Genomic DNA, 12,494 nt, shown 5'->3' on the forward strand with positions numbered 1-12,494 from the left:
GGCTTCCTTATTTTATTTGAGGGCTCCAAACCTGGATGTTTGAACACAAGAAAAGCAAGGTGCCTAAAAATAATGGCAAAACATTTGGCAAAGAAATCTGCCCCCAGGGGTAAAAATCCTAAGAGAAAAAAAAGTGAGATGTCTCAAGGAAAATCCATAGGGAGAAGGGGAAAAGAAACCTGTTCTAGTGCTGCCCAAGCCCCTTTTAGCATCTTCTTATTCACATATTCTACAGCTATTACATTTCTTTTCCAGGCTTCTGGCAAATTCATTTAAAGAGAAGTTAAAATCAATTTTTTCAGTGCTCCTTGCCCCAGAAAAAAGATCAGAGCTGTCAGTACCTGCCCAGCTCTCACTGGAAGGTTAAAGTGGAAATCAGCACCACTCACCTCTGCCAGGTAAAGGATGCAGAACTTGCGATCTTCTGAACCTGCAGGGAAGAAAAACCAGGATCAGAGCGAAGCTGCAGCTGCATTTCTGCAAGAGGAGCCACTGGCAGAGGAACTGGCTGAGAGACAGCACTGAATGAGTGCTTGTTGTTGTCCCCAGTACCAGGCTGTGACCTGGGTGATGTCTGTGGCATCTGCCAGGGCCGGGCACGGCGGGGCCCTGCAGGGACTCAGTGCCCTGGCAGGGATGCTCCCGGGGGTTCCTCCTTTGGAAAAGGGTTTGCTGCATTCAGAGGCACTGCAGGCTCTGCTGCCCAGCCTGCCTTGGCACCTGCAGCCTGGGGGAGCATCCCAGGGGCTGCACAGGACCTGCAGCACCCACAGCCATCCTGGGAATCAGGGATGGGTCTCTCCATCCTATCCCTGGGGGTACTGTGCTCCCAGGAGGACTCACAGAGAAACTCCTGTTCCTGCATCTCATTCCCAGCTTCTTGCCCCAAGTCCTGGTGGTCCTGGTGGTCCTTCTGTCTGTCCCAGCCTCCCCCAGCGCCAGCAGCTGGGGCCCTGCCTCTGCAAGGGGATGGAGCCAAATCCCAGAGCAATGGGAAGCAGCAGGATGGGGCAGGGGGAGGAGCTCATCCTGCTCCTTTGGGCTGAGGACAAACTGCCCAGCATGGGGACACCAGGGAGACCCAGCCAAGGAACTTCCACTTCCACAGCTCTGTGCAAGGAGATGGTGCTGGGGACAACACAATCACCAACTCTGCCATCCACCTCCTGCTAAATGAGGGAGCAGCCCAGAGCAGCTCCTCAGCTTACATCCCAGGAGATGTGTCAGACTCCAGCTGCTCCTCCAGGCTGGTCCCTGCAGGTCCAGCCTTCCCTGCACCCAGCCAAAAGGGATTCCTGAGGATTTGCCCTGGCCCTGGTGTGTCCCCAGCCTCGAGGGAAGCCAGCTCCAGGCATACACCAGCCCCACAGGAGGACATGGGACTGCCCCAGGACAGGGTCACCTCAGCTCTGGAGCAGGACATCCCTTCTCCAGAGCAGAATATCCCATCTCCAGAGCAGAACATCCCATCTCCAGGAGCTGGCTGGCCCCTTCACAGCAGCCCTGCTCTTGGCAGCACCATGCTTCCCTGACCCTCCTAATGCCATTATCTGTGCCAGGAGCTCAGGGCTGCAGCCTGGGCATGGCTGCAGATCCCACTGCCAGTGGTGTCAGCACAAGCTCTGCTTCATTTCAGCAGCCTGAGCTGCTGGATGGGAACAGGCTCTGCACAGGGCTGGAAATACCCTGTTCCCTGGAGGAAAACGATTCTCCTGCTGCAGGCAGCAGCCCAAATGTCCAGATAAGAGCTGTGACCCACTGAGGGACTCGGGTGCCTCTTGAGTCACTCCCTGGGCCACGTGAAACCTATGAAGAACTGGCTGGAGCCCTTTGCTGGGTGTCTATTCCAGCTGTCCTTTGTGGGGTCACAGCTCTGCCTCCACTGCCAGCTTCAGTTTTAATGCATTTTGCAGGATATGGGCTGGAAAATCCCTACAGGGACACCAGGACACTGTGTGACAGTGGCTGCTGGAGCCCAGCACCACTGGGAGTGCTGCTGTGGCCCTCTCAGGTGAGGAGCCCCTGTGTGCTCCCAAAACCTTGCCCAGCTCCCCCAGGGCTGCCCCTCCACATCCTCATTCCCAGGAGGGGAGGGGTGCCAGATCCTGGCACCCAGCCCTAATAACCTTGTCTCCATGGTCCCTGTCTCCTATTGTCCTTTATTAAACTTTTTACATTTTCACAGGAGAGTGAATGTGTTTTTCACAATGTGAGGATCCTCATAAAGAAGGGTCCTGTGGGAGTGTGACAGCCCAGGGAATGACCCTGCTCCCCTTGGGCCTCTGTGGATTCCTTCTGCAGTAACAAGTGATCCTGAGAAGGTGAAAACCCACCAGAACTAAGTTCCCTTTCAAATTCCTCTCCCCTGAGCTGTGAATCCTGGCACCAGCAGCCTCCAGAGCCAGCAGCTGCTGTTCCTGTCCCTCCAGGACTCACTGCCACACACGGCCCAGCAGCTCAGTGCCTACAGGACACACAAAGCAGGGAGCCAGTCTGGGCTAAGGAATGGCTCAAATCCCATTTTATACCAGCCTTTAGGGAGAACTTCAGTAATGAACTGGCTGCCCATCCCAGCAGCTGGGCTGGAGGCAGGGCTGATCCCTGGCAAGGCACAGGGGGAGGCTGAAGGGCGATGGCAGAGCCAGGCAGGGCTGACCTGGGGGCAGATTTTACCACAAACCAGGTTTGCCAGGATTCCTTCCATGTTTTCAAGTCTCTGGAGGGTTAGGGTGGAGCAGCAGAGCCTGATGTGCCCAGAGCCCAGAAATACACAGGAGAAGCACAAGCTGGCACTGGAGAGGTGGCAGATACCTGGGATGATCCCCAGCTCTGCTCCCCACAGCTCTCGTGACAACAGCACAGCACATTCCCTCAGCCAAAGTCAGGGAAAAGCTAAAATGAAATAAGCAGGAGGAAAAAAACTCACTTGGAGGTATTTCCTTCTCTTCCTGATGTGCTGAGCTGGGACTGGTTTGCCTTCCAGAGTGACATGAGCTGAGCCTGTGCCAGGCTGGGCACAAGGCTCAGTGGGAGCTCTGCAGGGACACGTCCCCTCTCCAGCTGAGCCCTGTCCTGCACACCCACACTGCCTGAGCCAGAGAGCAGCTCCTCTGTGCCTCTGCCACTTCCCTGTGCAGCCCATGGAAAGCACCTGCTGCTCTCAGGATTTGCCTGGTGTTGGGTCAGAAGGATGGGAAAAGAGGGAAGCTGCTCCTGCGGCTGTGGCAATGCCCTGGTGAGGGCAGGCACCCTGAGCCCAAATCCTCACCTCTGCTCAGCAAGGCTGGGACTGCACCCAGCAGCCAGGACAAGGTGCTGCCAGGCCCTGGGTGTGTGGGATATGCTGCTGAGCACATTCAAAGACAGCTGCAGGAGGGGACAAGCTCATCCTACTGGGGCAGTGTGGCAGGGTGCAAGCCCTGGGTGCTCCCCAGCATCCCAAGGAAGCACAGGAGGCCCATCAATCCCCCTCTTGCCCCGTGAGCATCTTTGGGACTGCGCAACACAGCAGGTTGGGATGTCAGGAAGCCCTTGTTTGCAGGATCCCAGCTGGGGATGGGCTCCCAGAGCGGGGATAAAGGAAAGCTCCTCTCTGTCCCAAAGCTGAGCACACCCACTGGGGATGGAACCAGGATCCCGGTGTGTGGAAATTCCCACAGTGCCCGCTGAGGAAGCCAGCCCTGTGTCACTGGAGCCAGCTCATCAGCCTGTGCCGGGCTTGTGAAGCAGGAAGAGGGAGCATTGTGAGGCAGATCAGACTGATTTGCTTTCGCACAGAGCAGCAAGCGGCAGGAACAGGAAACAGCACAATGGCCCTGAGCGCACCGGAGATGTCTCAATTGTTGGAGGCAGCCACACGCCTGTTCCTATTCATGGGCCTTTCAGTCATTCAGGAGAGCAGCAGCAAATCCCTGCCAAGAGGGACAGACAGCTCCGAGCTCTCTCCAGCCGCCTTGGAAGCAGCCCTGCCCCAAGCAGGAGGGTTTGAGCTGCCTGAACAGCAGCTGGGCTGGATTCCCAGTGCACGGGGGGTGGCTCAGTGCTGCAGGGACCCCCATCTCCTTTGGAGAGCCTTGGGAAGCTATTCTAGACATGATCCAGCCGACTTATTATGGCAAAAAGGAAATAAGAGGCAGAAAACTGCTCACAAATCCACTGTGCCCGAGGTGAGGAGGCAAAATCCTGTGCTGCTGCAAGCAGAGCTCGGTGTGCAGAGCCAGGAGCAGCACCAGGGAAGCTGATTTCTCCAAGCAGGGCTATTCCCCAGCCTTTGGGAGCAGCCAGGAGCAGCACACACACACGGCCCAGGAGCTGACCAAAGGCACTTTAACAAGGAACAATTTCTTTTGTCCCTTTCTTAGAAATAAGCAGTGCTAAGAACACACTCAACAAAGCCCAGGGAGGCTTCAATGGCTTTTCTCAGTGGCTCGTGGCTGTGGTGCCCCATGTCCCTCCCCTGTGCTTCTGCTCCCATCAAATAGGTCAGGGAATTCATCTGGAAACAGAAATGTTGCTGGAAATGGGAAATAACAAGTGACAGGCAGCCTGTGGTGTCCAGCACTGAGCTCAGAACAACGTGATGCATGTGGAGAGACACAGTCCATCCACAGGGCTAGTGGCTCAGCTGGGAAAAGTCATGGGAAGCAGCAAAATTCACCCAGAAAAGGATCCCTTTGGAGAAGCAGCCCAGATCTGGATTCATTCCTTTTGGTCAGGGCCACAGGACTGCATAAAGACATTGGCTCATCATTTCCAGAGTAATTTGGGTTGGAAGGGGCCTCTTCAGTGGGCTCTGGAGTCCAATCCCTGACCAAAGCACCCAGACCAGGGCACTCAGGAGTCCTGAATGCCTCCAGGCATGGAGGTCCCACAACCTGGGATCTCAAGTCACTCAATATCCTGCCAACCTCATGACAGGAAAGTTTCTCCTTCTATCTCATCCTGATTTCCCTGGGGGGTCCCAGGGCAGCTGCCTGGGCTGCAGGAGGAGCTGTGGCACAGTCAGGGAACTGTACATAGAACAAGCCCATACCCAAAAGCAACCACACCACACAAGGAACAAGGTGAAACTGGGCCCAGGGCCAACAAGTGGCTCCACCATAGCAAATAGGATGTGGTAGAGCAATTCCCTTATTCCTCTTGAGACCACGAGGAGCTAAAGGGAGTCTTTTGTACTGAAATAACCCATTTCCAGTCATCCCTGCCCTAGAAGCCTTCTCTGAGCTCTCAGCTGGACACCAAAGGTGTCAGCCAAGGTGCAGGGTGAGGGCAAGGCCCCCAGCCCTGCTCTGAGGGTTTGAGGGGTGAGCAGGGGGATGGATGTGAGCAACAGGGAAACCGTGGGCAGCTGAAGAGAGAAGTAGCAAAGCAAAGCAGCAAAGTCAAGGTCATCAGAGCTTGGCCAGCCATGCTTGGAGCCAATCTCTGAACTCCCTCGAGGCATCACGGGGGAAACCTCAAGGCTTCAGTTCCCTTTCCCAGCCTTGGCCAGTCCCTGCTGTGACAGTGTGACACCACTTAGGGAATGCCAGCCCAGATCCTGAGCCATGCACCCAGAGAGGCTGGAAAGGGCCTGGGTGCTCCTGAGCTGTGCCAGGAGATGGAGCTCCCAGGTGAATGCAGGGACAGCAGGGGTGGTGCTGGCACCCCAGCAAGGATGACCTGGTTGGTGGCACTGGAAGCACCAGGACAGCAGGGTGCTGCTGGCCAGAAACCTTTGCAGCCAGCAGCCAGAAAACCCCCCAAATGCCTCCAATTGCTGGTGCAGCCACTCACCCTCCTGGAGCTTGACACTGTGCAGGTACAGAGGGTTCCTCAGCACGTTGCAGCGCCCGGGCTCATCCTCCTTGGTGAAGAGCAGCAGGTCGGAGTAGACAAAGAGAGTCACCTGGAAGCACAGGAGCAGCACAGGGGAAGCTATAGGGAGCTCATCTCTTGGCACTGAGTGTCCTGGAAATGTCCTCTGCCCTGGGGACAGGCACCAGGGGAGCCCAGACAGCCCTTCCCAAAGAGCTGCTGCACCCAGCAAGCTTCAGATGAGGCTCCCCTCGCTTGGCAGCCACTTCCTGAGGCTTGTGAGTCCTGTGACAGGAGGGATAAACCTGCCTGGCAGTTCCACAGCACACAGACACACCCTCTCTGCCCCCTCCTGTCACTTCCCACTTACACCAGTTACAAATCACAGCAGGAGGAGGGAAGAAGTTGCCGACTAATCCCAGCACTCTGCAGAAGTTGTAGCCTGAAAGCAAATCTGATCCCTCTGAGCACCCTCACAGGGGAGCTCCTGGCTGCTCTCAGTGAGAAAGTAAAGTTTGGTTTTAACAAGAGCAGGACCACAGAGAGCAGCTGCAGGGGACAAACCCAACACCTCAAACCACGGTGGGGGTGGACAGGAAACACCACCCAAGCATGTCCCAGAGCTGTGCTCCAGCAGAGCCTCGGGTGTCCCAGGGGCTGGGGGCTCCTCCAGGCCAGGGGGAAAAGCCTTGCCTGAGGTCCCCAGTCCAATCAGTTCAGATTAATGGGACCTTGAATACAAGAATGGGTTTCTCTACTGCACTGGAGATCCTGGACCCAGAAGCCTCCCAGGGATGAGAAGCTTGGTGTGAACCTGTCCTGGCCTCCAGGAGCTGGGACACACAGAGAGCCTCAAAGATCACAAAATCATGGAATCACAGAATATCCTGTGCTGGGAGGGCCCCACCAGGATGCCCCAGCCCAGCCCCTGTCCCTGCCCAGCCCCCCCCAGCAACCCCACCCTGTCCATCCCTGGCAGCGCTGTCCAAAGGCTCCTGGAGCTCTGGCAGCCTCGGGGCCGTGCCCATTCCCTGGGCAGCCTGGGCAGTGCCAGCACCCTCTGGGGGAAGAACCTTGCCCTGAGCTCCAGCCTGAGCTGCCCTGGTTCAGCCCCAGCCATTCCCTGGCTGTCCCTGGTCACCAGAGATGCCAGGGAGCAGCTGCAAGGTGGCAGTGGCACAGTGGCACAGTGGGTGCCAGACCTGCTCAGGATGAGGGCCTTGAAGTGCCCCCCAAAACCCCCCACAGCAAAGGGAAAGCTTTGCAACACTGAGCCATAGCAAGGAAGGGTTTGTGGCCTTTTAGCAAAAGGAGAGAACACCCAGAGTCCAGAGGGGTGGGAGGGAGCACAGAGAGGTGACTCTGCTCCCACAGGGACCAAGTCCCAGCTGGCAGCACAGTTTGTGTCTGTGGCTCATGGACACATCCTGAGGAGGACAAGCTGGGTAAGAGTTATCACATGCTGGGGAGTCTCACATCAGGGAAGAGCATCTGGCTCCAAATCCAAAACCAAGCCCTTGCCACAAGATTTCTCCTTGCAGTGCAAGTTCATTTTTGTGGGATTCTCAGTAAGTACAAAGCTGCTGGTGGAGCTTTAATTGACAATGAAACCAGGGAGGGGATGTTCTTGTCTGTGTTATTTGGAAAATCCCTTCCTCTGCTCTCAACACTCTGCTGGCCTTGTGCCCACATCCACTCTCTTCATTCCATCTGATCTTGTTGGTAACACAAGGAATAACCAGGCAGAAACTGCACTACAACCCTCATCCCATGCCCACCTGTGCCAAAGGTGGCCAAAGGTGTGCCATGTTCTGGGACATGTCTGCTGCCATCTCAGGCCCCTCAACCCCAAAGAAGAGATGCTGAAAGGATTTTGGGAATAGCAACCCAAAGTGAAGGAGATAAAAGCATGATCAGCTAACAGTCACACAGAAATGGAGGAAAGAAACTGAAAACCTACTACCTGGGGAAGTTTAAAGGGTAGAAAAAAGAGTGGGAGTAGCAGAAAAATCACTTCAAAACCAAGCCAGTTTCAATAGGGAACCTTGGAAATGGAATTACATGGCTAAGAATTTACAGGTATTGAGCTTTCACAGGAAAATGGGACGGATTGTATTCAGGATGTAGAAGGCAAAAGCACAAAAGTGCAGGTTCTGTAGGAGCATCTCTGTCAGATTCTGCTTCCAGGAAGACAATTGATCTGAGAGCAGTTGATAGAGGTGCCTCTGCTCCTTCAGGCTGTTGGGAGGAAAAATAAAAGTGCCCCTTCCACCCACAGAGGCAGGGGCAGAATCAGGGGCAGGGACAGAGGCAGGGAGAGGGACAGGGACAGGGACAGGGGCAGAGACAGGGACAGGGACAGGGGCAGGGGCAGGGACAGCCCAGCACTGTGGGGCCTGGGGCTCTGGCAGACCCAGAGGTTGGAGCTGGACACCTGGGAGCTGAGGAGGGGACTCAGGGATGACCCCAGGGCAGCAGGGGCAAGGGGAGACTGGAGGAGTAACGTGGAGCTGTGCCCTGGGCTGCCATCCCACACTGACGGGCTGTGACGTGTCTGTAACAGCCCTTGGCAAACAGATCTACCCTGAAAAACCACAGGGCTCCTAAAAGTCAAGAGCAAACAAACAACAAACACAATGTCTGGGCTCCCCTAGGCAAGTCACAGAATTCACCAGAGTTGCTCCCTGGAAGGTCAAAGTAGCTTTGGGTATTTAGCAGAAGTCATTTCCTACCCCACAGTCAGAAATCCAGGAGCTGCCAGGACAGAAGGACTCTCTGAGGACAGGGATGGGCACCCTGGGTCATTGCTGCAGTGATTGAGGCCAATGGCCATTGTCACATGGGCCTTTTAGGGGGTCTGAGCAGATTTTACAGGGGGGAAATGTTGTTCATAGAGGCTGACCCTGATGTCTCCACACTGCTCATCTGGGTGTGCTCTGCACCACAAACAGCAAAGCCCCTTCTGCTGAGGGACCTGAGCAGCTACAGGACATAACTGGCAAAGCCCTGGTGCAGGAGACAAGGACACATTTAAAGAGGGAAATCAGGAGAAACTGAAAGCCAAGAGGGAAGGCAGGAGCAATGGGCCAGTGTGCTGCCCAAGGGGGGATAACCCCGGGACTGCCACTGAGCCCTGCCCTGGGCAGGAGGGAGCCAATATCACACCTGGGGAAGAAAAATGTGACAACAAAATCACTGTGAAAAGGTGCCCAGAAATGCAGCCTTGAAGAGAGAAAGAGGAGAAAGCCTCCTGCTCTACAGAGAGGAGCATAAACCCAGCCAAGCCCATCCATGAGGCTGCAGGACTCAGAAGGAAAGGCTTCTAGACAGTTTATCCACCCATCCTGACCTGCAGACCCTGCCAGAGTGACAGAAAGGGGGGATGAGGAGGGCAGGAGCGTGGCCCACACTGAGCAGACACCTCAGGGCTTTGGGAGGCCTCCAGGTCCATTGGAGATGGATGGACAAGGCCAGAAGCCACCTTGGACACCCCGTGGGCCATCGCCCGCTGGCTCCTGTGGCACTCCACGGGCTGGAGGGATTTCAGGAGGCCATAAAATGGGAATTGCAGCAAAGTCTAGACAGGATGTGATTAAGGCCTGAATAAGGACTGCCCCAGAGGTAAGGTCAGGGAAAGGACAGACCCTGGCAAGCCTCCAGAGAGATAGGTTGACTCCTTCAGGAGATGGGAGAGAGTTTGCTCAGGGACAAGGATGCAGTGCCTGATGTGGAAACTGCCACAGGGAAAAGATTCTGGGGGTTTGGGGAAGAAAGAACGGAGCAGGAGCTGCAGCTCCAGTCCCTGCACCCAGGCCCTCCTGTCTTGAGCCTCTCAGGCAAAGCAGATTAAAAACACACAGAGAACAGTCCTGCAAAGCACAGGGGCCCAGCTGGACAGAGGCTGTGTGGGAAGAGCAGTGGGAAAACAGAAAACCTCATGGAGCAAGGAAGGAAGGACTGGTTGGACACAAGACAGCCTCTGCCCAGGCATCAGAGAAGGCAGAGAGGGAAAGAAGTCCAGCAAAGAGAGGAGTCAGAGCCCTCCTGCACCAGGGGAAGCTCTGTGGTGTCCAGGCTGTTTTAGGTGTTGCTGGCTGCAGAGGTTCAGGTTCTCTCCCCTCAGAGCCCAGCAGGACCAAAGCAGAGCCTGGCACTCCAGAGAGACCTGCAGGAGCTCCTTGGAGCTCCACAGAGCCTTCCATGGCCGTGCCACACACTGAGACAGGAGAGAGCCCTTCCCAAGGGCCACAGGTGACATCCCAGCCTTGCTCTCTCCACTGTCCCTGCCGGCAGGGGCTTAGCACCACGGGCTGTTCCCTTCAGCACTTCTCATTTCTCACCCCACTGACTCAGCCCTGCTGCCCTGCCCCTGTGCCAGCTCACCCAGACAGCACAGCCCCAGGGCAGCAGCATTCCCAAACACTGCCTCACACTCCTGGCCTGCATCCTGCCCTTGCCTGGCACCAGCTCCAGCTGGGAAATCCCCTCCCAGCTCCAGGCTCATCCCAAGAGCATCATGGGCAGAGTCCTTTCCCTGAGACGTTTTCCCCCTGACCCTGCCCACAGTGGGGTCTCTGCTCCTCCAAACACACTTGTCCTGGGGTTCTTCATCACCCCCATGTGCACAAATACCCACCCAGGCTGCAAACAGCATTAATTATCCATAAATATTCCACATGTGGCTGCTGCTCCAAATATCTGAGTCTGACCTGAAGGCAGGTACCTCCAACCCAGCCAGGAGGAGCTCCCTGCCTTCAGCTGCACCCCCAAGCCATCCAGCACAGCTGTGCCACACAACCAGCAGTTTACCTGGGTTTCAGTCCTGCAGGTGCCCAGAGGAGTCTGAGCAGCACAGGACAGCAGGGCAGACAGGGAAAGGGGTTTAGTTAAAAGTTAGTGCCCCATTTTCTAATCAATCATGGAATTTTTCATGTACTTTGATGTATTTTCATGTACTTTTTGGCAGAAAAAAAAAGGAAAAGTTGTTCAAGTCAAAGCAAGGGATGAATTACACAATGAAAAGCAGAAAGAGAGAGGAGTCACTTAGCACAACCCTCTGCTGGTTTGTACTGGCCAGTGATGGGAATTGGCTCTGGCCTTCTGCTGTTGGCCACCCAGAAACTAAAACCAGTGAAGCAGAACTTTCTCTACAGATCTGTGGAGATGACACATTGTTCACTCCTACTGAATTCAACCCCAAATTACTCTGTGAGAGCCTCTGAAATTAGCCCACAAGAAATGTTTCTGGTTAGCACGAGTGGGCTCTGCCTCTCTCCCACATTCCAAGGCTTTGCACACTTTGCAGTTGGATGCAAGTGAAGCCAGCAGCAAATGTGATCAACACATCCAAACCCTGCCAATTTGGATGGTAAGAGCTGTCTCATCCCCAGGGTGCCAAAGTCCTGTTGTGTCCCCAGAGTTCCAACAGCTCTCCAACAACATGGCAGAAAAGTTGAAGTAAGAAGAATGAGAGGAATTTGGGCAGGACACGTGAGCTGTTCCAGGAACTGAAATTCTGAAAACATCTGCAGCAAGTTCTCTGTCTGCTTCTAGTTCTAGTTCTAGTGGATTCTCCTTCCCTAGAGATGCTGCAAAGCCATGTGGACACAACACTGAGTGACTTCAGGGGACCCCTGAACAGGGGGATGGGACTGGATGACCTCCCCTGGTGCCTTTCAGCCTGAACCACTCTGTGCTTCTCTAAGCTGGCAGAAAACATCCTTAAACCCCCTCCTCCTGAGCCTGCTGGGCTGTCACTGATGTGCATTTGCCACCCACAGTTTCCTCCCTCTGAGCCCAAAAGCAACAGGAACAACAGTTGATTTTTAGCACAGAGAGTTTTGATATTTAGTTTACCCCACAATAAACTGTCCAGAAGTCTTTCCAATATCATATCAATACAATCACTGCACAATGAAACATTTCACTTCTCCATGTAATGAGTCCCTTCCAGTCCCTCCAGTGTCTAAAGGGGCTCCAGGAGAGCTGGAGGCAAGGACAAGGGATGGAGTGCCAGGACCCAGGGAATGGCTCCCACTGCCAGAGGGCAGGGATGGATGGGATATTGGGAATTAGGAATTGTTCCCTGGCAGGGTGGGCAGGCCCTGGCACAGGGTGCCCAGAGCAGCTGGGGCTGCCCCTGGATCCCTGGCAGTGCCCAAGGCCGGGCTGGAGCAGCCTGGGACAGTGGGAGGTGTCCCTGCCCATGGAATGGAACTGGATGAGCTTAAGGTCCTTTCCAACCCAAAGCAGGTGATTCTATGATTCAATCCTCTATGTAAGACAGCAGAAGAGCAGGTTTGGAGAGCTCAGAGAATGTGGAAGAGTTTTACCTGTGTGGTCCTGTTCCTGCTCTCGAGAAGGAGCAGCTCCTCCGACAGCAGCAGAGTCCGGGCTGGGTTGCAAAGATCCAGGGGCTACATTTGGATGGGAAAATTTAAAAAAAAGGAAACAAAAGAAACAGTCAAACCTTCCAGTGACAGTGTGGTTGGTGAGATACACTTTCCACCCACCAAACCCACTGTGTCTCACTTTGAGCTGTAACTCACACGAGGAGAAGCCACCCCGCACTGTGCTCAGAGGGACACAAAGTCTGCGGAGCCCAGTGAGAGGAGAAAGCAGAGCCTTGCACTCACACCTCCAGCAGCCCAGCTGTGAAAAGAGCAGCAGCCCTGCCTCTGACAGGAGCTGCTCTCAGG

At 55.0% G+C, this 12,494-nt stretch overlaps 1 protein-coding gene across 1 annotated transcript in view; it reads right to left on the reverse strand.

Annotated features, from left to right (window-relative positions):
• RGS3 (regulator of G protein signaling 3) overlaps positions 1–12,494 on the reverse strand; it is a 62,918-nt gene that overhangs the window by 39,830 nt on the left and 10,594 nt on the right. Inside the window, exons 7-9 of the mRNA XM_005423786.2 lie at positions 12,129–12,212; positions 5,776–5,887; positions 390–430 (exon numbers count right to left, since the gene is read on the reverse strand). Coding sequence (XP_005423843.1) covers positions 390–430; positions 5,776–5,887; positions 12,129–12,212 — 237 coding nt within the window. The remainder of the gene's footprint in view (positions 1–389; positions 431–5,775; positions 5,888–12,128; positions 12,213–12,494) is intronic.

Source organism: Geospiza fortis, unplaced genomic scaffold, assembly GCF_000277835.1.
Source record: "Geospiza fortis unplaced genomic scaffold, GeoFor_1.0 scaffold85, whole genome shotgun sequence".
NCBI lineage: Eukaryota > Metazoa > Chordata > Aves > Passeriformes > Thraupidae > Geospiza > Geospiza fortis.